Raw genomic sequence first — 25,574 nt, forward strand, 5'->3', positions numbered from 1 at the left:
ATTGTCCAGCAGGTAATTGCCAAGATGGTCATTGTCCAGCAGGTAGTTGCGCAGATGTTCACTGTCCAGCAGGTAGTGTTTCAGGTGTAGTAGTGGTAATTTTCTGGGTTGTCCAGGGGGTAGTTTTCACATGTAGTACAGTAATAGTAATTGTTTGGGTTTTCCAGGTGGTCATTGTCCATAGTTATGCAGGTTGTACTTGTCTTGGTGGTCATTGTACAGAATTTGAGTTAATGTGTTTTTATTCAATACAACTGTAGTATGATAAAGATCAGCTTTCATCACTAAGAAACAACTATACACTCCAATATCACTTTTATAAAAAATTTAATATACATTTGTTAACATGAAACATGATACAATACAATGGTTGAAAATCTTCAATATTATACAGACAAGAGTAAGAAAAGAAAACCGATTTGCTGTTGTACAGAGAGATAGTTCATTTTAACATGTTTTGTTGTGCATTCCTTTAACACCTGTACAGAGTACTATACCATTACAGTAAGAAATTCAACATAAAGACAAGATCTAAAATTAAACTAACTTGCATTTTAAAATCATTTTATGACTGCAGTTTAACATTATACATATTTCTTAAGAAGCGTTCAAAGCAACTGAACATCAATTATTTTACAAGATTACAGAATCTTGTGAGGGTACAGTGTGCCATAATTATTCTCCAGTGGTTTGAATAATATTGCGTGCTGTTAATAACCAAAACACCCTGCGGTTAAATGCAAAAAAGTTGCAATAACCCAAGTGTACCAATTCACTAATCACACAAGTGACATATTTCCCTTAAACATGAAGTATTTCACTTTACTCAGGGAATTTTATTCACTTAGATACTAGGACATTTTTTTTTAGGGCGTTTTCCTTAGCCTTTTCAATAAATATCAATTAATTATTTCCAAGACCCTCAAGATGAATATAATAATACTAAAAGTAACTACATCAATTGCCCTGCAATTAAGGGTGTCTGAGGGCATATTGGCGCCACCAAAAAGGAAGGGTAAGCACGGGATAGATAGGGAATATCTCGAATACATTCCACTGTTAAGATTAAAGTAAGGTGATCGTGTTGGACATTGAATAAAGTTTTGATGGAACCAATTGTACAATTTGTTTCCTGAAAACATCTATAATACATTATCATCATCTTCAACATTGTCCTAAAGCTTTGTCTACACTATCAAACTTTATGTGACAACAAAATGTGATGTGCCCATGGACATGATGATATCATATCACTACCATATTTGGGGACATCACACTTTTTTTGATAGTGCAGACACAGCTCTACATATTACAGTATTATTATACATGATACAATTACAGTATTTCTTTAATCATGAGAAGTCTCCTGCTTCAAATTTGTCTTTTTCAAAAATTTCTGCTCGTACCATGCGTCCACCAAACCATCTCCCATTCAGGTTGTCCACGGCTGAGGTGGCTTCTGCAAATCAAAACAATCATAAGGCAAATGTATTAAAATTATTATTTGCAAATTCAGAAATGTTTTTACACCACACCGAATAATCGGAAGATACCATTAGTACTTGATAAAGTTAATATAATAATAATATCCTGGATTTATATAGCGCCTAATGTTGTAAAACCGCTAAGCGCTGAACTGAGTTGTGCAGACAAGTCAACTTGAACTTGCTAGATGCAACTACATCAGGGCCAGCTTCATTCGTCTATGAGTTCCGACCTAGTTTATTACCGATTACTTTGTGTAATTTATTGCAATGTCTGTTATGTCACACACACACAAAAAAACTATTGTGTACAACATCATTTTATGTCAATGTTGATATAGAGTTAGTTAAAGTTTCATTCAATATGTTTTGATTGTCATCAGGAATGAAAATATTGATCGAAGCGTCGAGAAATGCAACAAATCTTTTTAGAACTAATATATATGGTGTACCGCAAACTTTATTTCAACATTTACCAGATGTCTCGATGTAGACAGTTACTTGTACCAGTACCAGATCACTTATGTTTGAAATCATTTTATTTACTTACCCTCTGGTTCACTGAACTTGACAAATATTTTTACGATGACTTCAGCATCCTCTTCTTCACCTTGGCGCTCCTGGTAGATGATCACACGATTGACAACACCGAATCGACCACATTCTTCCGTCACCTCACCTTCCAAGTCATCATCAAGTTCAGAAATATCAACCATGTTTCTCAATACCACAACATTTGACTGAAAATACAGAAGCAGTTTATTATACAATCTTCTATTTAAATAACATGTATTTAAAAAAATCTATATACACAATATTTATGTTATCAACCGAAGCTTTCAAAATATAATAATAGATGGAGGTTAAGCTTGGTTACCATTTCCACATAACACGCGTAGGTACAGCGGAAGTGAGTTGTCCAAGCACCAGTTCAGATTATCATCACGTCATAATTTGTCAAATTACCTGCGGCACAATTACGTCCTTGTGTTGTGTCCAAGTGGGAATCAAGCCATTTTGTTTCTTTATACAGACTGTCTCGTTCTGTAAACTTGATGATTAAAACTTACCTCAGACTTGCGTAATAATCTCTGCATCACCATATGCCTTTGGTTCGTTCCAGATATTGACATATTCTCTTGCTCACTCAAGGTTTGTGGCATTTCTTTTTCAAGCTTTTTCTTGATTTCTTCTGCTGTGGATCCAGGAGCTGGAGCTGGTGGCGACATACTGGTGTTAATGGTCGAAGACATTGGCATGATAATTGCGGTTGGTACGGTGGTTGTCACAACTGGTGGAACGCCTTAAGAATATAATAATGCATTTAATATATATTATTTATTTCATATTGATAAACAATAGGTAGCTTTCGATGCAATGATTTCATTGTCAGCATCAAGGACATTGGGATACACTTTTTTACTTGATTTACAATTTGGCTTCTGATATCGTGCAAACATCTGAAAATGGAAACAACAGCTTCTACTGTACACATACCAAGATACAAACAGCACACTCACAGCACTTTGGGAGTGTAATTTGTAGCACACCTCTAATGATTTGTCACCCAAACAACATTTAACAGTGAGAATTATATGCATTATCAGCAGGGCCGTAGCCAGTATGCGGCAGAGCTCGTCTCGTCTGATTTTCACCACCCACCCCAACCCCCCAGCACATATGGGTCGCGTCATCACGAAAGGAGCCTTGTGTCGCAAAAGCTATATTGCTATAATTAGCTTTGAAAGTTGGAATAGTCAATTTTGACTGAAAATAATTTTTTTTTTTTTTTACATATTCGACATATTTAACTATTATAGTTTACTTTTCCTTAATTATTAAAACTTAATTTTGTTCCAAAATACATAAATTTTGACGTTTTTATAGACAATGTTGTAAGGTTTTGTGTGGAATTCTGACGATTTCAGTCGTAAACGGCCAAAAATCTACCCTATTTTTCAATCGAATGTTCTCGCCTTTCCAACATTGGAAACCCGTCACAACTGGTATGGTTTTAAAGCTTGAAACGTCATCTTTCAGAATATCATGAATAAACATTTGTATTTGCAATCATAGTCCAATCACAATCACTTTTATAAAGGCTTCGGCCTTAGATACAGCCAAACAAAAGGGACTAATCGCGTCCTCTGATTGGTCAATCACATGTGAGCATGCGTAGACGTATTGTTTACTTCCTTGGTAAGCTGTTCGCACGAGGTTTACAGTGTGCTAGATTATTGTTCTACTTTCGTGTTATAATTTACAATCTTTTAATAAACTATACTATAATTCTTTTGCATCATTCGAATTAGTAGTTTGATATAATTAATAGAAATGTCTAATTCTGATAATGAACGATCGGAAAAAGTCATAGCTGACGCTTTAAATGCTGGCCTTCTTGCTAATGCTGACGATGCGGCCCGGCCCCTGTTAAGCGACTAGAGGCCTACATACATTCAGGATTTTTTTACTCGGTGAGGGGCTGAAGAAAATGGGGTAAGTGAAGATGAGGATGAGGATACTAAAGACTGGATGGGGATAGACGAAGATTCTGACGGCGAGGATAGTTATTGAAAACGAATAAGAATGTGTAAGAATTTGTATAGGCCTAATCATGATCTAGAGTAGAAGTGAGTTATGTTAACAGATTGTGTGCTCAAAATAATCCATTAATCAACATAATTATGCATTTTTAATTGTTGATTTTATATATGAAGATGATAATAAAATTGAAAGAAATTAAAGTGTAATCTTTATTCGTATTCATTCTTTAAGTGTGTAAAATTTCATGTAGATCCATTAATAATAACTAATGGTATCCAAGGAGAAGTGTTGTGGATATTGAATAGAACCAATGTAATGGTCCACTGAACTTCAAAGGCTGTTTTCTAATTGTTGATAATCTATTGAATTCGGAAGTGCTTTGTTGAAATCGGGTCATATCTTAATTGCCTTGAAAGAAATATAAAGCAAGTTACATATTTTTGGAAAGCTTAAAGAATGGAGATTAATATTATAATAAAAATTAAAAAAATTTAATTTCAACACAAGGCTCCTTTTGTGGTGACACGACCCATATTGTCATATTTTACATTAATAATTAAAATTGTATTTAAAGCATCTTTGCCTAGTGTGTTTTTAACCTCTCGCTATGGCCTTGATCAGTACAGTCAACTCTTCCAATACCAGACTTTTCTTGCAGTCCAAAAAGTTCTAAATTCATGTTTACCATTAAAAATACATTTCAAATACCAGACGGTATTGGGAGAGTTTGACTGTATGAAAATTAGCAAACCTGTAATGATGGCAGTTGGTAGAGATGGTGCAAGAATTGGTTGCGGTAAATTGGTAGGTGCTATCATGTTAGCTAATGTTGGTGGTGGTGGTACTGCCATTCCTACTGTTGACGGCCCAGACCCTGGTAACGACAGGCCTGTGACAGCATCTAATGCCTATAAATAAGTTTTTACTAATTAGTAAGAGATTTGCAGGTCTCAAATTAAAAAAATATATATTATATATACACTACACTTTCCATCTTTTTAATTTTTCTGGTTCTGGGCTCTTTTGACATGTTGTTGCACTTGTCAATTGTATGAACCACTGTACGACCCCCAGGAGGGGTGCGTCATTTAAAAATAATTATTGACGCAGAGATGCATACAAAAATGGTACGTCACATCAATGAGCAATGGTGTGTCACTTTACCAACCAATTGTTCTTCAAAATGGGTGCAACATAGTCACCTAAAGGTAAGTCACTTTTTTGACACGGGTGTGTGTCATGGTATTCATAAGGTATGATTGGACAAATGAGGTATCTCTCCCTGGGGTTATATAGTGCGACATATAATAATTAACAAGTGCATAAATCAATCTATGATCTATCTCTGGATTGGATAAATAAAGATGTGATGATTTTAGGCCAAAACTGAGGATTATATTTACATTGATTTCTTTTTCTATGATATTTTGTATATTTATTTCACTAAATCAAAATAAACACCTAGAGTGCAAACTATATTTAAGTGTAATAATTATTAGTTTTTTACCACTGTATATAACACAACAAATTGGTCTTTTTGATATACTGTACTACAGATTGTATAGATCCTAGCCTGTATAGTTTGCATACCTGAATCTTAGCGGTTGCAGCAGCCGCAGCTACAGCAGCTGCTGGTGGAAGACCACCAGGCCCTGAGGGAACAGCTGCAGCTGGAGTTGGTGGTGTTATTGCCTGTAAGAAATGAAGCGAAAAATATAATATTTAGACATGGGACACTAGTATACTGTAATTCATTTGTAATTCAGGCAGCACTAGCTTCTCAATCTTGTCCAAGTACTCGCTTACACTCAAGAAGGGCTAGTATTGCCCGAAAGCTCAGCAATTTTTTCTGGCTGTTTTACTTTTTAGTTACTTTTTTGCTTATTTTATTTATATCTCCTTTGAGCTGTAGGTTTTTGGACAAATAACATTTTAAAAACATAAAATAAGAACAGAAATAAAAACAGCATGTGGCTGAATTAACTACTTACCCGTCCAACTCTTAAGTATTGACCACCAAGATCAAATAGATTCATAGAGTTAATAGCATCACCAGCAGACTGCACTTTATCATACTCAATAAAACCATACCCTCTGTAAAAACAAAAGTATTATTTATCAAAGGAGTATGAACACACAGACAAAATGTCAGCTAAAAGATTTTGAGGCACCACCACTAAAATTTCTCAATGCACTCGTGTGATCTACAAGAATATTAAAGTCGATTAAAATTAGTTTGTGTATATGACCAACCAACAAACTTTATAGATAATATTCTTTCTAACACATGCTAACCAGCGTTCCACGACCTAAAACACAGTTTTCGGGAAGAAGTCACGGCTGTGCCATAGTTTTAGTGACCCATGTAATGAAACAAATTGAAGCTAGTCTTCCATCTGCAGATTAAAAGAATCAGTTGAGAAAGGGTGGGTAATCTAACAAGAAAGAATTATTGAAACTTACTTGTGTTTTCCAGGAGTAGCTGGGTCACAAGGCAAAGCACACGCCTTGATTTTACCAAATGCTTCAAACACACTACAAGAACAAGAAAATATAACAATTAACTATTTATAGCAGTATTGCTTATTACAACTTTTTAGGGGAAAAATAAATTTTTATAATTTTATCTTAAAAAACTAATTTCTAACCTTTTTATATCTTCTGATGAAAGGTCTTGATGTATGGAAGCTATGAATATTCTTGGAAACTGTTTTGCTTCTTCATTTATTTGGTCTACTACTGGCTGGGCTTGTGGCATATTACTTGGACGTCCAACCTATCAAGTAAACAATAATAAATTAACTGAACACTCTGGAAAAAATTGCCAGACAGAGAAATTTAATCTATCTTTTTCCCCATCATAAACATACATTTAAATTACGATGGAGACACACAGCAAAGTTTGTTAGGTAGCAGAAGGTTCTAGGTCAAATTTGTTTCCAAATGCCTTACATGTCATCATCTCCACCTAGAATCCACTGTAACTTTGCTCACAATGAATTGACATGACTAGGTTGACTGTCATCGCAAACCTAAATATATCTAGTAAGGGTTTGAGGCTCACTCACTCCATGGTTCTGGTGGTAGAAAGAGTCTTCTCGGATAAGGACTATAAACCGTAGGTCCAGTGTACACATTTAGCTTATGTGCACTTTAAAGAAACTAGTACATCTTTCAAAACGAGTAGGGCTTTACTAGTACAAACACAGCCACTGTCACTCACAGTCACTTATCATAACTGAGCCGTCTGGGAGACCAGTCTTTTATTGCAGAGGTCACCCAGTATACATAAAATAAATAAATACTGTACCTTAATATTTCGACCTCCAATAACAACACCGTTCATTTGGTCGAGTGCTAGCTGAGCGGCTTCTGGCAATTCATACTCGACAAATGCGAAACCTTTGTGTTTCATCGTCACCGAATCCCAGGACATATTGATACTTTTGATTGGTCCAAATGGATAAAACGCTTGGCGGATGGTGTCTTCACGGAGCTCAAAGCTAATAGATCCGACGTAAACACGACACATCAAGGCCAAAGCACGCTGTCGCTGGGCTGCCACTTGCAGGTTACACATTTGCTGTAAAAAATTATAAATATAATTATTTTGGTGGAAATAACATAAGTAATATGCAAAACACTGATTTACAATACATCATTAAACAAAAACAAAGCAAGTTGCTATAAATTGTGTGTAATAAAATTGTGTAAAACTAACTTGTTGTTGATGGGCGATAGTCTGCTTGACAAGTACACTCTTAATACTCTGTTCCATGGCAAATTTCTTGGCTCTGGTCAAAGCGTCCTGCTGATCATTGGTCAGTTTAGGGAGGCCTTGCGATTCCTTCTTAGCTCCTGGGCCAGCAAGAACAGGTCCAGTTTGAGGAAGAATTGGCATCGGAGAAGGACTCCTTGCACGGACATCTAAACAAAGTCAAAACTTGTAAATTAATACCTTCATTGGTAGTTATATTAAAACGTTTAGCTGCTAACAATATTTGTTATACTGTATCTTAACCTTCAATCTAACTCTTATCAGACAATATTCGTCAGAAAGTTTTATTATGTAAAGGCTTTTTAAACAAATTAATTCATGCATAAAAAATGAAATATTTGTATGCTTCTGTAAGTAGTCGCAAACACCAACAACAAAATCTAAAAACTCCCATAACTTGTGCTTCACAACCGAAAGACAGTTTTTACAAATAGGTCTTTACCACAGACATCAATTTGGACCGTCGGGGCCTAACTATCAGCTGGCCACGGTCACGAGGAGCGCCTTGTTGATGGTTGCTCACTTTCCAGTAATTCGTTACTAGTTATACTGATCATGTCTCAGCCAGCAAACTGCAAAATTTTTAAACACACACAAAAAAAGAAAAACTTATGAAGAAACAAGCTATTCAGAAATGTAAAAATATATATCATGGAAACAACATAACTGGAATAAAAAAAATTTACAATTCCAAAATGGATTTTCTTTCACGAAGATGGAATAGTGTAATTTCTTTAGATTTAATAATAATCTTATTATTTGAACAGGCCACTATCAAAAACAATTGAAAAAATATATATTGCAAAACCGGACTAGATAACCAATGGTCATAACAATAATGGAAAACTTAAAAAGGAACAAAAAAAAAAAAAAACATTTGTATCATTGCCGAAAAATTTCATTTAAAAACAAAAAATGGGGAACAGTAACAATTATTGTTCTTTATCATTGAGGACCTAACAAATATTTCTTATCTTAAATCAGATGTTTCATGAGATTGTTTCAAAATTGTCGGCATATTAAACTAGTTTAATAATTTGCTCATCTTAAATCAACCAATTAGTATGGTAGGAATTGCAATATCTATTACTTAAATATAGGTGGGATTTCACACTCAATTGTACATTAAAGTGTTGATGCGATTTAGGTGCTGCATTGTAAATACCCTCAAGTACGCCGTATTATTCAAGTATTATTCGTATAGTAATGCATGTCTGATTGACGTATTCACACATGAATATACATTGCAAGTGTTTGGATTTAGCAAGACACACTTGATTTTAAACAATGTTGTAAGCATTTGTTACCGAGTCATATTTAGTTAACAGACTTGTGAAAATTGTCTAAATTTTCCATTTTATTAGGTTATGAAATAATTTGAAAACGAGTTGAATCACAATGAAGCGTCAATAAAAGTTGAGTTGTAGAACCAGCATCAGAAATTAGCTCCAGTCACCTGTACTACGAAGGGAAGCTGCATATTGAAAAAAAAAGACACAAAAAAAGAAGGCATGTTATATTTCAATGAAGTTGAAGTCATAAGACCGATAGACACTTTGGAATTTCACAATGAACAACAATTTATAATATTTAGATCCACGGGCCTTATGACTAATAACTAATTAGAAATGTTAAATTGAGCAGTTACTAAAAATAAGACTCAAACATACATGTAATGTGTTGTAATAATTTGTACAGTATGTTGTATGATAAATGACTAATTTCTAATGACATATAGAATCTAAGGTTCTGTCTACACAATCAAACTTTATGTGACAACAAAAATGTGATGTGCCCATACATGGACAGATGTGGTCCTTCGTCAGTATTCATCCAGATCCAGATCACTACCATATTTAAGCATATCACTACCATATTTAAGAATATCACTACCATATTTTAGCACATCACTACTATATTGGGCATATCACACTTTTGTGTCAATCTAGTTTGATAGTGTAGACAGAGCTTGAATCAGTTCATAATTTTGTTGAAAACTGCATATTAATCTACTGTAGACAATTGTTATCTTTAAACTATAAAAGGCTGGAAACTCAAATCTACTGTACACACATTTGGGTTAACAACCCACCTAGCCTAGCAATTTGAATGGGCAAATTTAACTTCTTTCTTTCTTCTTTTTTTTATTATTAGGGATAAATGGTTCCCCCTGGGCCACATTAACAAACACACTAGTTAAAACCTATAGTCGCTGAGTTGGCTTCATCATCTCGGTAGCCAAAGAGGTGTCAGTAGGCTCTTCAAGCTATTAACAGTACATGTACTCTGAAAGAAACTCCAAAAACAGAGAAAAAAGAAAAAGAAAAATTATTATTGGAATAAGAATAAAAAAGTTCCTGTGGAAAAAAAATAGTGTTTTTTTTTCTCAGAAATTCACCTTAATAAACATTTTTTAGAATTAATGTTGTTTTCAATTCAAGTAAAAATAAATCCTTTTTAATCCTTGCAAATAGTACAATACTAAAAGTAGTTTAGCCTGCTTATTTGCATGCGCAAACAAAATGTATTTCTCCCTGTTTCTTTTACACCACCATTGGCTTTCCTTACAACTTTAGGTATTTTCATACAATTTGCAAGGATTTGAAAGTGTTTAAACTTAATAGAAAAAAAAAACATACCACTCACAGGCTCCATTTGCATCATCATACTAAAGTCTGGTTCACCAGCAGGACCAACCATTGATGAAAGTTCTGGATTGCCATTTGAGATCAGTTCACTGGCAATGACTGGCATTAGTGGTGCTGTGCTTAAGGGTACACTTGGTGCAAGCATTGTCTGTTGCTCCATATCTGCAGCCATATCTGCAGCCATATCCACTGACGTCAGCATAGACTATTAAAGATATTATATAAATAAAATTATACAGTAATAATAATATGGAATGGGTACTGTATATATTTACCGTATATAAGAGCAGAATGTTGGTATGACAAATTATTTAAATTACCATGAATGATTATGATACAATACAAAAGATGGCTTAAAATGATACTAAAACTATCACATAATACCAGGCACAAAAAGTTAGTATACTGTCAAAAGTTGCATTTCGGGCAATTGGGCCGAAACCTCCTGGATTTTATAGTGCATCAAAGGTGGTCCGAATCTTCCCTGATTTGATAGGAAGCCCTGGCCTACTGGCTAGGTCTAGCGATCTAGGCCTATCTTGGGTTGGCCTACACTATTTATAATGGTCAGTTATCTAAATCCATCAACATCTGTATATTTATTCAAGGAAATAACTATTTTCTATATGAAATACTTTGTAGACTCTCCTAATATATTGTTAAGGTGGGTATTTATTTATTATCCATAAACTTAACATACTAAAAAAATAGTTTCATATGAATCGCAACAACGTCGTACCACTAAAGCAAGCCTATCTATGCCTATTAACTCACTCAACACACAGAGACCCGGGCCTAACTAGTTTAGCCTCTAGGCCTAGCTGGACAAGGCTCGTATTTTTAAAAATTCATTTTATCACAACTAAAAGGGTTTAATGCGTATGTTTTAATTCTTAAATTTACTTACAGGGTTAATTTCATCCATAATATTGTTCTCGAAACAATCAAGGGCATCAGCCATCATTCCTCTTTTTGACTCGTATAATACTATGTAACACACACACACAAATTATTTACTCCACTACACCAAAACAAAGAGATAGTGTACACTCGACTCTATCTTTTTCGACGCCACCACGCACCAACAAACATATTTTAAGGGCTCTTTCAATAAATTAATTTATATAATGAAATTAATAAACAAAACAATTATTTTATAGTTTAGATAACTAAAATTTATTTTTTTCATAGGGCTTATAAAAATATTTAAATTGTAGCTGTCAAAACTGTATATTATTCCTCACTTATATAATTATTTAATTTGTTGATTTATCCAAGAAATACACACATACTACACAGTGCGTGGGTCAAGTTTCCTCGATCGCACGTGTTTTGTATAAAATAAATAAATATTAAGAAAAATGGGTAAATCAGAAAAAGTAAATGAGAATGATGATACAATGGTAGAAGAGGATAAGGAAACAAAGAGCTACGAAGAACTCTCAGAGAACCTGTCACCAATTGCAAACCCATTAGCTTCAGAGAAACTAGCTAAAAAGCTATACAAAACTATAAAGAAAGGTAAGCTATGTAGGAGGGACTAGGGCTAGGCCTATAGGCCTAGGCTAGTATTTAGTAATATAGTATAGTTTAGGCCCCCGTAGACCTATCTATTTCCCCAGTAATAGCAGGACTCGGAGGGGTGGATAGATAGCCTAGACCGGCTTGGAATAGGGTCTCGACCAAATAATACTGTACTGTATAAATTAATCAAACTACAAAACTAATATATTTATTTAATTAAATAAATAATATGAATAATTTGGAAGGAAACATCACTTTTTTTTATTATAGCTTCAAAGAAAAAAATGGTCAGACGAGGAGTAAAAGAAATTCAAAAATTTGTTAGAAAGGGTGAAACTGGGTAAGAAACACTGATAGTTTGTTTGTAAATATAAATGACTTGAAAACAATAATTAATAAGAAAAAGCCATGAAAAAAACCACTGACGTACATAAATAAAATATTGATTGTGTTTTCAGATTTGTCGTGTTCGCTGGTGACATCACTCCAATAGAAGTCATGTGTCATCTTCCATGTGTTTGTGAGGAAAACAAAATTCCATATGCTTATGTACCATCCAAGCGGGTAATTATATTGCTATATTATATTAATAATAAAAACTTTTTTTTTATATTCTAGTTTCATATGTAAGTCTATAGGTTTAACTAAAAAGTAAATTTTATAAATTGTAACAATAACCTTTAAAATCGTTAGTATACTATTGCACCTCACTACTGGGTAAACAATTATGGTTAATAATACAGTATCCATCTTGTACTGTAGGTTAATCAGTATGCACTGTTCAATATAAATGTTGAAATCTGAAAGTGCCATAATAATAAACACAAGTAATGTAACATTTAATATTTATGTTAAAAAAGTTAGGGTTAATACAGTATCCGTCCTCCGTACTGTATGTTAATTGGTATGCACATTTCACTGAAAATGTTGAAATCTGAAAGTGCTCTAACTAATACAGCGTTCCGCAACCTTTTTTGACCGCAACCCCATAATCCTATTTTGGGAACTTTCGCGACCCAACATTGCGTATTTGATCTTACAGATTCTATAAAACTGAGAACATTTCACATATAGATCAGTGTATAGTTGATAACAAGTTTCAGTATCTGAAACAATTTCGCGACCCATCAATTTGTTGTCGCGATCCATAGGTTGCGGAACGGCGCTCTAATAAATACAGTAGTGTAACTTTAGATAAATTAAATAACATTAATTAAATAATGTACATTATTAAATGATTTAAATCAAATTTTAATTAATTGCAGGACTTGGGATCAGCAACAGGAATCAAGAGACCAACTTGTTGTATCATGGTGAAACCACATGAAGAATACCAAGAAGTGTATGACAAATGTTTTAGTAGTTTAAAATCAATGCCATTACCAATATAAATGTGTCATAACATTCACACTGAATAAGGGGTAAAAATAAGTTTGTAAAAACACAAAATCACCAGGTACTAAAGACTCTATACTGTAGATTGTTTTGTTTTACTTGTATATAATATTTACACTAACCATCAGTTTAAATTGAATAAAGTTTGGTTTTAGCAGGAAAGAGAGTGAAAAATTTGTTGTGTCATAATTAAATAATGTTTATGAAACGAGGCGGAGGCGAGTTGAAAATAGAGCAGTCAATTTTTAATCAAATGAAATATTCTCTCCATTCAACGAATACAAAACAAGTTCATTATTTGTTTTACAACGTTGTTGTGCGGCGCTCACAATGTCAGTCAAAAGCGTCACGTAGCAAAAATGTTTAAAATTGAAAAAAAAAACATGCTTTAGATCATGTTATATTATCATGTATATTATTAGATATCACGACTGTAGGCCATTAAAAAAAGCAGTGCACCTTTAGATGACGTGGCAGTTATAGACAGCACAGTAAGTTGAATTTCAAAAGCATCACATGACAAAAATTATCAACATGCATAATAGAGCATGTTAAAATTATCACCACTAGATACCACTTTTCAGTTCAGTAGCTCTAATTCAGCCGCGTAACAAGGGGGTCTTGTCAGGGGGGGGGGGGCAAAGAGGGGAAAATCCTTCCAGACACCAAGTACTTGAGCCACAGCCCCCCCATGGTGGGGGCTGTGGCGAAGCGAATTTTGGTAAATGACACCCCTAGATCGTCGGAAATGGTACTCTCGCACATAAAATTCATGATAAATGGCGCCTAACTAGTAGTAGTTGGCCTGGAAATAACACTCCCATTTATTGCACAGCAATCAGCAAAATGATCGTACATTTTCCACCGTTAAAAACTCAGGTGACATAACATTTGAACATGTGAAAACCCAATCTAACATTGGATCCGCACCTGGCAAAGGTAGTAATTTTTCCGGTTAGAAGACTGAAACAGGGCCGTAACCAGGTTTGACGGCGGGGTGGATCGTTAAATTGTTTAGTGGAACCATACCCTCGAATTATTTTTTCTCTATTAGGCCTAGGCCTATGTATGGCCGCAAATCGCATTTCCGGCTAAACTCTTTTGTTTATGAACTATATAATTTGGTGAAATTTCCAGCCCACGAATTTCAATTGCCGACCTTATTGCCGACCTTAAATTGTCAGAGGAATGCATTCTCTTGCCGACCGAAACTAGGCTAGATCCCTCCTCCCTTTAAGCCTCCTAACAACAACATGGTACATTAAGGGATCGTATCATTGAGACTTTAACAGGCATATTCACCATCATGTGGTGTTTAGGTAACAAACCATGGAATTAAGGTGATCCCTGAATTCACTCAACCATTGCATCTTGCACTTGCGTGAGCTGCATGCTTTCTCTCTATACTATCAAGCAGCTGGCTGGGCACGTCACACGCACGCAGAGACCTGTGTAGGGGAATACCCTTTTATGTCAAGCAAACAACTGTGCTCTGTGCCACGATGTTCAGCAGTTATCAAATAGAATTTATCTTGTAAATTTAGTGTTAGGTTTTTATATTTTAGTTAAAATATACTTTATATTCTTATGTCGATTTATATTAATTAAATTTATTAAGGCTTGACTAGACCTGTAGTAAACAATCGTAGTGTTGTGTTAGTATGCCTGTGAAAGATTGAGTATTGGAGTGACAGCCAACCACGAAAGTACGTTCATTTTGCTGATCGCTAGCGCGTTACATACGATTAGTAGGAGTGTATTTTTTTAAGGTGGCCTCACACGCACAGCACAGCGTCACAATTGTGTATGAGATGCCCGCGATGGCGGCTTAGATAAAAGACGCCAAAAACCACAGTCAACTGACCGCATGTTAATGTACTGATAAGCAGTGCGTCTTCCCACGAGTTGTCAGTCAGGATTTTGTGTATTTCATATCATCTTACTTGAATATCATACTGTACTGTGACTCATTTTTGAAGCCATATCATATATCGTATATTTTATTCTTATCTTATATTTTCTTTCTTCTATCCCTTCTTTGTATTTTATTTTATTTTTTTTACTTGTTACCCAGCCCGATCGAACGCTTCTCAACCCGGTAAAATCCGCCAGGGGGGTATTCCGCCCCCCTGCCCCCCCCCCCCCCCCCGCCTCTTACGCCACTGCTCTAATTTCAAATGACATGTGATGCTTAATTAACCAATCGAACTGCAAGAATACAATCGGGTGGGTTATAATTAGGGTTTTTTCATACCATACATTATACGATGGGATAGGATGTTAAAGAAAGAAAAGCCAAGTCTGTTAAAAAATAAAGATTTATCGCTACAATACAGTAATTTCTACTAGTTATTTACTTTTGTGTGATTCTAATTCAATTTGTCCCAAAGATTTTATATAGCAGCGTGTTAAGCGTATAACGCGAACGCATTCTATATGATCCTCGTATACAAAAAATGCTAGATATAGCAAGAAATTATTAATTCCATTGCGATTAACAATATAATTAATTTTATAGAAACTTCACTGTGCATACAAGAATATGTGTTGTAATTTATGTGGTCTTAATGTATTATATTAGATTATTATTTCTTATATTAAATAATGTTTTTGAACACATTTACGGCCGCCATCTTCGTTTATCTCACTGATTTGTCCACATTAGTGCTAAGGTACAATTTTAAACTGTATTTAACCATTAAAATAAAACAGCAGGTCTTAGTTTTAAAAGGGGTTATTAGCTATAGAAAGTAGACCCATTTTGTAATAGGCCATTTTAGGAGAGTTCATGAGGATCAAACATGTAATAGGTTGGAGAGATCACTTAAACCATAGGTAGGGGAGATCACTTAAACCATAGGTAGGGGAGATCACTTAAACCATAGGTAGGGGAGATCACTTAAACCATAGGTAGGGGAGATCACTTAAACCATAGGTAGGGGAGATCACTTAAACCATAGGTAGGGGAGATCACTTAAACCATAGGTAGGGGAGATCACTTAAACCATAGGTAGGGGAGATCACTTAAACCATAGGTAGGGGAGATCACTTAAACCATAGGTAGGGGAGATCACTTAAACCATAGGTTGGGGAGATCACTTAAACCATAGGTAGGGGAGATCACTTAAACCATAGGTAGGGGAGATCACTTAAACCATAGGTAGGGGAGATCACTTAAACCATAGGTAGGGGAGATCACTTAAACCATAGGTAGGGGAGATCACTTAAACCATAGGTAGGGGAGATCACTTAAACCATAGGTAGGGGAGATCACTTAAACTATAGGTAGGGGAGATCACTTAAACTATAGGTAGGGGAGATCACTTAAACCATAGGTAGGGGAGATCACTTAAACTATAGGTAGGGGTGGAGATCACTTAAACCATAGGTATGGGAGATCACATAAATTATAGATAGGGGTGGAGATTACTTAAACCATAGGTAGGGAGATCACATAAACCATAGGTAGCGGAGATCACTTAAACCATAGGTAGGGAGATCACTTAAACTATAGGTAGGGGTGGAGATCACTTAAACCATAGGTAGGGGAGATCACTTAAACCATAGGTAGGGGAGATCACTTAAACCATAGGTAGGGGAGATCACTTAAACCATAGGTAGGGGAGATCACTTAAACCATAGGTAGGGGAGATCACTTAAACCATAGGTAGGGGAGATCACTTAAACCATAGGTTGGGGAGATCACTTAAACCATAGGTAGGGGAGATCACTTAAACCATAGGTAGGGGAGATCACTTAAACCATAGGTAGGGGAGATCACTTAAACCATAGGTAGGGGAGATCACTTAAACCATAGGTTGGGGAGATCACTTAAACCATAGGTAGGGGAGATCACTTAAACCATAGGTAGGGGAGATCACTTAAACCATAGGTAGGGGAGATCACTTAAACCATAGATAGGGGAGATCACTTAAACCATAGATAGGGGAGATCACTTAAACCATAGGTAGGGGAGATCACTTAAACCATAGGTAGGGGAGATCACTTAAACCATAGGTAGGGGAGATCACTTAAACCATAGGTAGGGGAGATCACTTAAACTATAGGTAGGGGAGATCACTTAAACCATAGGTAGGGGAGATCACTTAAACTATAGGTAGGGGTGGAGATCACTTAAACCATAGGTATGGGAGATCACATAAATTATAGATAGGGGTGGAGATTACTTAAACCATAGGTAGGGAGATCACATAAACCATAGGTAGCGGAGATCACTTAAACCATAGGTAGGGAGATCACTTAAACTATAGGTAGGGGTGGAGATCACTTAAACCATAGGTAGGGGAGATCACTTAAACCATAGGTAGGGGAGATCACTTAAACCATAGGTAGGGGAGATCACTTAAACCATAGGTAGGGGAGATCACTTAAACCATAGGTAGGGGAGATCACTTAAACCATAGGTAGGGAGATCACATAAACCATAGGTAGCGGAGATCACTTAAACCATAGGTAGGGAGATCACTTAAACTATAGGTAGGGGTGGAGATCACTTAAACCATAGGTAGGGGAGATCACTTAAACCATAGGTAGGGGAGATCACTTAAACCATAGGTAGGGGAGATCACTTAAACCATAGGTAGGGGAGATCACTTAAACCATAGGTAGGGGAGATCACTTAAACCATAGGTAGGGGAGATCACTTAAACCATAGGTAGGGGAGATCACTTAAACCATAGGTTGGGGAGATCACTTAAACCATAGGAAGGGGAGATCACTTAAACCATAGGTAGGGGAGATCACTTAAACCATAGGTAGGGGAGATCACTTAAACCATAGGTAGGGGAGATCACTTAAACCATAGGTTGGGGAGATCACTTAAACCATAGGTAGGGGAGATCACTTAAACCATAGGTAGGGGAGATCACTTAAACCATAGGTAGGGGAGATCACTTAAACCATAGATAGGGGAGATCACTTAAACCATAGATAGGGGAGATCACTTAAACCATAGGTAGGGGAGATCACTTAAACCATAGGTAGGGGAGATCACTTAAACCATAGGTAGGGGAGATCACTTAAACCATAGGTAGGGGAGATCACTTAAACTATAGGTAGGGGAGATCACTTAAACCATAGGTAGGGGAGATCACTTAAACTATAGGTAGGGGTGGAGATCACTTAAACCATAGGTATGGGAGATCACATAAATTATAGATAGGGGTGGAGATTACTTAAACCATAGGTAGGGAGATCACATAAACCATAGGTAGCGGAGATCACTTAAACCATAGGTAGGGAGATCACTTAAACTATAGGTAGGGGTGGAGATCACTTAAACCATAGGTAGGGGAGATCACTTAAACCATAGGTAGGGGAGATCACTTAAACCATAGGTAGGGGAGATCACTTAAACCATAGGTAGGGGAGATCACTTAAACCATAGGTAGGGGAGATCACTTAAACCATAGGTAGGGGAGATCACTTAAACCATAGGTAGGGGAGATCACTTAAACCATAGGTTGGGGAGATCACTTAAACCATAGGTAGGGGAGATCACTTAAACCATAGGTAGGGGAGATCACTTAAACCATAGGTAGGGGAGATCACTTAAACCATAGGTAGGGGAGATCACTTAAACCATAGGTAGGGGAGATCACTTAAACCATAGGTAGGGGAGATCACTTAAACTATAGGTAGGGGAGATCACTTAAACCATAGGTAGGGGAGATCACTTAAACTATAGGTACGGGTGGAGATCACTTAAACCATAGGTATGGGAGATCACATAAATTATAGATAGGGGTGGAGATTACTTAAACCATAGGTAGGGAGATCACATAAACCATAGGTAGCGGAGATCACTTAAACCATAGGTAGCGGAGATCACTTAAACCATAGGGTAGGTAAAGCTTGGTTTTCACTTGGACAAAATGTAATACCGTAGGCACACACTTAGCAGTTCTGATGATCCTTTGTGTTGTAATTAGTCAAATTACTGCGATTTGCCGTCCCTTGAGAACTGGGTAATTAATCATTCCTTAACAATTAATTAACAGACTAAATTTGCAGGGTACACACCGGTCCTTCAGGACTGTGTAGTGACATTTCAGATAAAAACATGAACCCATCTTAAAATGTAACTTCTATTGCTCACATGAATTGTTAAAATGAACAATGAAATGGACACAGTGTTTGCATCATTACATAATCATTCTTTATTATCAACAACAGTAATTACATCTCTAATTTTTAATTTAAATAACTTCACTATGTCAACTGCATTGCAGCTTTCTTTTATGGTAATAATCTACTGATCTTTATGCCAGATAAAGGAGAAGATTTGGAGATCCAGTGCCAACATTGTTAACAGCATCGGCAGTAGCATCACTTATAATCTTAGAGCTGGTTGCGCTAGCACTGTATCCATTACCAAGATGGACAGCTGCCACACCAGAGACGTGTGGGCAAGCCATGGATGTACCACTGATGGTGTTGGTGGCAGAGTTGCTGTTGTGCCAAGTGGAGGTGATGTCAGAGCCTGGAGCGAAAATGTCAACGCATGATCCATAGTTGGAGAATGATGATCTGTCATCATAAGAGCTCCAGGTACCAGAGATTGTTGTAGCTCCTACAGTGATGGCCTGCAATAATAATTCATGTTGAAATATTCTAGTTTTGTAACAAAATAATCAACATTTACAGGACATTTTTAGGGATGTTTAATACATTTATTTCATCTTGATGCACTTAAGTAGAAATTGATCAGTGCTTCTAATTCTCTAATCTCATTATTTTGTTACATTTGGTAGGAACTTCTTTCATCTTTATCTTTTAAACAGTGTCAACATATATACATATAGGTTGCCACGTACTTATGACCTATGCCAACCTCGGTTTGATGAGCTGAGTGTATGCACATGCAATGCCAACACTGAAACATGTGCATTCCTCTGGCCTAGACCTGTCCCAAGTCTGTATTTATTTTCTTTTTTATGTTAGTCCACTGTCAGTGTTTTGATTTTTGTCTGGAAAGTGAGCTCAAGTATTATACATATGAAAGGCCATATGTACAAATATTTGCGCAGCTTTTTGCAAATATTGGAAACACGGTCTAGAACCTAGACTACCCTTAAAGCTATAGCTATAAATTATACTTACATCACTGCTTCTAGCTGGTGAGTAGTTACAGGCATCAGCATTGTCATTACCAGCAGCGACAGAAACGACGACACCAGCATTGGCAAGACGTGTGATTGCTCTGTCGGTGGAGATTGAAGCTCCTCCTCCAAGAGACATGGATGCCACAGCTGGATGTTTGGCATTGGATGCAACCCAATCAATACCTATAATAGTAAAAGTTTTATTTTATTTCCTGTAAATCATCTTACAATTAAAAAACATAGATTTATATAATTAATTTAGAATCTTTATTTCAATATTTATTTCCTGTAAATCATCTTATAGAATACATTTATGACTGAGGTACAGTACAAGTAAATTAAAAGCATTCAAAAAGAAAAACAGATTTATGCATCATAATTCATTTAGATTTTTTAGAAGTCCCAGCATCTTTATCAAAGTTTCAATATTATTGTGTACAATTTACAAAGATCTTACCCTCTACAACATCACTGTTGCTACCAGATCCGAGACATCCAAGAACTCTAACACCGTATACTTTAGCTCCCTTGGCTACACCCCAGGTGTTACTAGCGGTGGTTCCAGCGCAATGGGTTCCGTGTCCGTTACAGTCAACACCCTATAATCAATTACAATTTAATGCATATCTTCGAAAAAGGTTTTCATCTAGTTTTTTTTATCTGTATACAATTCTGTACATAAACCAGTAGTTAGATGCGTGCATGTGTTGGAGGCGCTGCTCCACAACTAGCAAAGCTACTCTTAACAGCCACTAACATCCAGTAATTACCAGATGAAGATTTGTCGAAACAAAGTCGAAACGTAGCACACACATGTTTCTAATTACTGGTTTAATGTAATGAATTGGATACAGAAATTTAATGTATAGTTTAGAGTTCATTTTGAATTCTAATATTAAAACAATTTAGCAAATAACCATTTTGGTTGATTCATATGAATACATAACATTGGCTGCTGTTAATTTTAAAAATAATAAGCCATATGTCAATAAATAGATATGCTGGACACAAATTCATTATTTATCTATAAAGCTCTGTCTACAATATCAAAATTTATGTGACAAAAAAACGTGATGTGCCCATATATGGACATGATGGTGTCATATCACTACCATATTTAGGCATATCACTACCATATTTAAGACTTACATCACCGTCTCTGGCATCGTATGCTACAGCAGCACGTCCACTAAAATCGTTGTGAGTTGGGTTAATGCCAGTATCTATGACGTAGATATTAGCACCGCTACCAGTTCCTACCAAAAAATTAAATTAATTAATTTACAAAATGTCATATAATGTTTTGACACATTAGTCTTACTAATCTATCCTACTGCTCAATTGCACATTTACAGATTTTTAAATAATAAATATTTTATAAATAAAAAAGCATTGCTCCCTACCGCTAACTGAGAAATCTCCGTCTAATGGAAGGTTTCTTTGATCGACACGATCAAGTCCCCATGTGACAGCCTGAGCTCTTACGATGCTGTCTTCTTCTATGTACTCGACGCCCTCAACTTCACGGATCTGTGAGTCGATATAAAAGAAATATTTTTGTCACTCATTTGATGGGTCCATCGATATCAGCTGCATTATTTGTGTTTGGGAAAATACTGTATTATTTAGAGGGTTGGCTTCTGTTTATTTAGGGGTTAGGTTGATTTTTTAGTCGTTAATGTTGATATATTTGGCTTTCAAATTTGTGTTTTGTGTTTGTTTGATTGTTTTAGAACCCCACTAAAATTACATTCTCCGAATGTATTTCCCTGTCCCAGGTGGTTCACATACAGACATCATGCGTATCTAACATACACAAACATGTGTAGAAAAAGTATAATAGTTTTGCTGAGTGTAATTTTTCACCAGCTAGTAATCATGAATTTGATGTGCGAGAGTAGGCGTACTAGAGTTGTCATTTAATTAATTAATCACCACAAGCTCCCCACACATACTCACTGTCATCTTTATGCCCTGGACCCCCTCTATTTCACAATCCTTGATCCGCCCCTGATTGAAACAATTATAGGATACACCATTTTATAATAGATATACTAGTGAATCCGTGCTAGTGTACTTACCGCATTAACAGCCTCATCATCAAGTTCGGCTACAATGGCTTTGACAGTTTGCAATTTCTTCAAGATTTTTGCTTTTAGGTTACTTGCGAAAACAACATTGTCGACATTTGCATCATCCTGTGAAATAGAATAAGCAGAAAATAAGCCTTAAATAATAACAATAACAGTGGGCGTCACTTGGAGGGGATTTTACACATCTAAGTACATCACAAACTTTAAATTTGTTAGATGTTTAATAATAGGACCTTGTCTGGTGCGAGGGAATTATCAAACTCATATGTAATACTGTAGGTGGGGAGTTTACTCAGACCAAAGCCGGCATTAGGGAGTTTACTCAGATCAAAACATGCATACTGTAGGTAGGAAATTTACTCAGACCAAAGCCTGCTTAGGTAGTGAGTTTACTTAGACCAAAGCCTGGATAGGTAGGGAGTTTACTCAGACCAAAGCCTACATAGGTAGAGAGTTTACTCAGACCAAAGCCTAAATAGGTAGGGAGTACTGTATACTCAGACCAAGGCCTGCATAGGTAGGGGAGTTTACCGAGACCAAAGCCTGGATACGTAGGGGGTTTACTTAAACCATAGACTGGATAGGTAAGGAGTTTACTCAGACCAAAGCCTGCATAGGTAGGGAGTTTACTCAGACTAAAGCCTGCATAGGTAGGGAGTTTACTCGGACCAAAGCCTGCTTAGGTTGGGAGTTTACTCAGACCAAAGCCTGGATAGGTTGGGAGTTTACTTGGACCAAAGCCTGCATAGGTAAGGAGTTTACTCAGACTAAAGCCTGCATAGGTAGGGAGTTTACTCGGACCAAAGCCTGCTTAGGTTGGGAGTTTACTCAGACCAAAGCCTGGATAGGTTGGGAGTTTACTCAGACCAAAGCCTGGATAGGTAAGGGATTTACTTAGACCAAACTTAGAGCATGGTTTAATAGGAAGATGAAAAACCATGATGTAAAGTAAGAAGAAAATATTGTTTTACCTTGAGTCCAACGATGTATTTGCCTGGGATTCTGTCAGCTCCATGAGTGTGGAGAGGTGCAAGCTTAGCACATGCAACAGTGGCGAGGAGAAGTACAATGAAGCAACGCATCTTGTTTCTTGTTATCGGTTGTAGTACAACGATTGAAGTGTGATCTCAACACTAGAACGCATCCCTTTTTATAGGCACATATCTCATGTAATCTAAAGATAAAATAATAATAACCCAATTAAAGTACACATTAAATTTTATCTAAATGAACAAATTGAAACATATGTGTAGGTATATATCTTTGAAATATGTTCATTTCCCACACAATGACATCACAGATACTGAGTTATAATTTCTCGTATTTCAGACACAAACTGTCCATATTATATACAGAGTATTCAAATTATGAATATTTAAGGTAGATAGATAATAAATCATTCTAATCCCTGTATAAGGAAGAACACATATAAAGGTTGTACAAGGCTTGCCTGTCTCCGAAAACTAAAAAGACATTTTAAAAGTCCTGCAGAAACAAACATACCACTGGATGTTTGGGTCTATGTAACAAAATCATTATTATTATAACCATACTCAATTGATTATGTTATAACATACCTAGCTTGACATTTTTACATTTGTAGTTACATTATTAGGCCGTACTACAAAAGTACAAAAAGAACGAAACCTGATGTCTAAAAGATTGTACTTGTACACTACTTTATTTTTTTACTAAAATAATAACTATTGTCAAAATTAATGATAATTTGTAAAATTGTTTAAACTCACCGAATCTACAGTAAAAGCAAAAGAGTACAAATATAAAGCACTATATTTATTCACTTGCAGATGTATTTATTGCTGGGGTGGACCCAGTTTACTCGGAGGGGAGGTACCATACTATTGAGAAAAAAAGCATCTCAAAGTTTAATTTTAACCGATTAACCAGACTTTTAGAGTATATAGGCTTACCCAAGGTTTTAAAATAACTATTATATCTATATATCTCAATTATCCAAATAATGCATGGTATTTTCCCAATAATGCATTGGGTGATATCCCAATAATGCATGGTATTATCCCAATAATGCATTGGGTGATATCCCAATAATGCATGGTATTATCCCAATAATGCATGGGGTGATATCCCAATAATGCATGGTATTTTCCCAATAATGCATGGTATTTTCACAATAATGCATGGGGTGATATCCCAATAATGCATGGTATTATCCCAATAATGCATTGGGTGATATCCCAATAATGCATGGTATTTTCCCAATAATGCATGGGGTGATATCCCAATAATGCATGGTATTTTCACAATAATGCATGGGGTAATATCCCAATAATGCATGGTATTATCCCAATAATGCATTGGGTGATATCCCAATAATGCATGGTATTTTCACAATAATGCATGGGGTGATATCTCAATAATGCATGGTATTTTCACAATAATGCATGGGGTGATATCCTAATAATGCAGGGCGATATACCAATAATGCATGGCGATATAGTCTCCAAATATTTCAGGTCTATACAATAATTATTTTATTATATCTTAAAAAGGACAGCTTGTTATATTAAGTGAGATGACAAACTCACTTTTATGATGCGCCAACCGGCTATCAAGTCTAACAGTCATTCTGCATTGTTAGCATGATTGTTAGCCAGTCATTTTCTCAGTTACTGTATGCAGTATTGTTCAACTGGTTTTTAGTGTTTATTTGAGGGTTGAGGAGGGTCCTTAGAAAAAACAAAATGATGCAATTCTCTCCCGATTATAGCGGAAGTCTCCCGATATTCCGCATAAAATATAATTTTCTCGCTTTATTTTGGATAAACAAAAAAATATTTCGATAATTATGGCGATAGTTTCCCGATATTTTTCTTGACATTTTAATCTAATATTCTAGACGCCAATATATTTTTTAATAGCGACCTAACTAGTTTAAGGTAATTTTCAAAATATTATAGCACCCTCTATAGTTTGAACATGCTTTCAAACTCTTCCCCATATTT

General features: G+C 35.9%; 3 protein-coding genes across 7 annotated transcripts; 1 reads left to right on the forward strand and 2 right to left on the reverse strand.

The window, feature by feature from the left end:
• Positions 1 to 310: 310 nt before the first annotated feature.
• Positions 311 to 11,491, reverse strand: LOC140046849 (poly(U)-binding-splicing factor PUF60-like). Of its 4 annotated transcripts, XR_011844875.1 has the most exons (13): positions 11,362 to 11,491; positions 10,446 to 10,659; positions 7,750 to 7,955; positions 7,339 to 7,611; positions 6,677 to 6,804; positions 6,492 to 6,563; positions 6,020 to 6,122; positions 5,619 to 5,720; positions 4,780 to 4,936; positions 2,555 to 2,787; positions 2,035 to 2,224; positions 1,301 to 1,459; positions 311 to 1,185 (listed from the first exon to the last, which is right to left on the reverse strand). XR_011844875.1 is itself a non-coding variant. In XM_072091569.1 (12 exons), exons 1-12 carry the CDS (start codon positions 11,416 to 11,418, stop codon positions 1,353 to 1,355), a joined length of 1,842 nt encoding a protein of 613 aa, XP_071947670.1. In that variant the 5' UTR covers positions 11,419 to 11,491; the 3' UTR covers positions 311 to 1,352. The 4 variants fall into 4 exon arrangements, 3 of the variants coding, with proteins under 3 accessions (XP_071947670.1, XP_071947672.1, XP_071947671.1); XM_072091569.1 differs by having other exon boundaries at positions 311 to 1,459; XM_072091571.1 differs by lacking the exon at positions 11,362 to 11,491 and having other exon boundaries at positions 311 to 1,459; positions 8,249 to 10,547.
• A 252-nt stretch (positions 11,492 to 11,743) lies between these two features.
• On the forward strand, positions 11,744 to 13,558 carry LOC140046851 (H/ACA ribonucleoprotein complex subunit 2-like protein). Its single transcript, XM_072091572.1, has 4 exons — positions 11,744 to 11,975; positions 12,249 to 12,318; positions 12,437 to 12,542; positions 13,244 to 13,558. The coding sequence occupies exons 1-4, from the start codon at positions 11,816 to 11,818 to the stop codon at positions 13,367 to 13,369; spliced, it is 462 nt and encodes a 153-aa protein (XP_071947673.1). The 5' UTR covers positions 11,744 to 11,815; the 3' UTR covers positions 13,370 to 13,558.
• Positions 13,559 to 19,537: 5,979 nt separating this feature from the next.
• Positions 19,538 to 25,520, reverse strand: LOC140046853 (aqualysin-1-like). Of its 2 annotated transcripts, XM_072091575.1 has the most exons (9): positions 25,158 to 25,520; positions 24,339 to 24,449; positions 23,562 to 23,764; positions 22,579 to 22,695; positions 21,901 to 22,027; positions 21,647 to 21,753; positions 20,955 to 21,096; positions 20,496 to 20,680; positions 19,538 to 19,978 (listed from the first exon to the last, which is right to left on the reverse strand). In XM_072091575.1, the coding sequence occupies exons 3-9, from the start codon at positions 23,670 to 23,672 to the stop codon at positions 19,655 to 19,657; spliced, it is 1,113 nt and encodes a 370-aa protein (XP_071947676.1). In that variant the 5' UTR covers positions 23,673 to 23,764; positions 24,339 to 24,449; positions 25,158 to 25,520; the 3' UTR covers positions 19,538 to 19,654. The 2 variants fall into 2 exon arrangements, with proteins under 2 accessions (XP_071947676.1, XP_071947677.1); XM_072091576.1 differs by lacking the exon at positions 24,339 to 24,449.
• Between the last annotated feature and the right edge of the window lie 54 nt (positions 25,521 to 25,574).

The sequence above is a fragment of the Antedon mediterranea genome, chromosome 4, assembly GCF_964355755.1.
Source record: "Antedon mediterranea chromosome 4, ecAntMedi1.1, whole genome shotgun sequence".
Lineage (NCBI taxonomy): Eukaryota > Metazoa > Echinodermata > Crinoidea > Comatulida > Antedonidae > Antedon > Antedon mediterranea.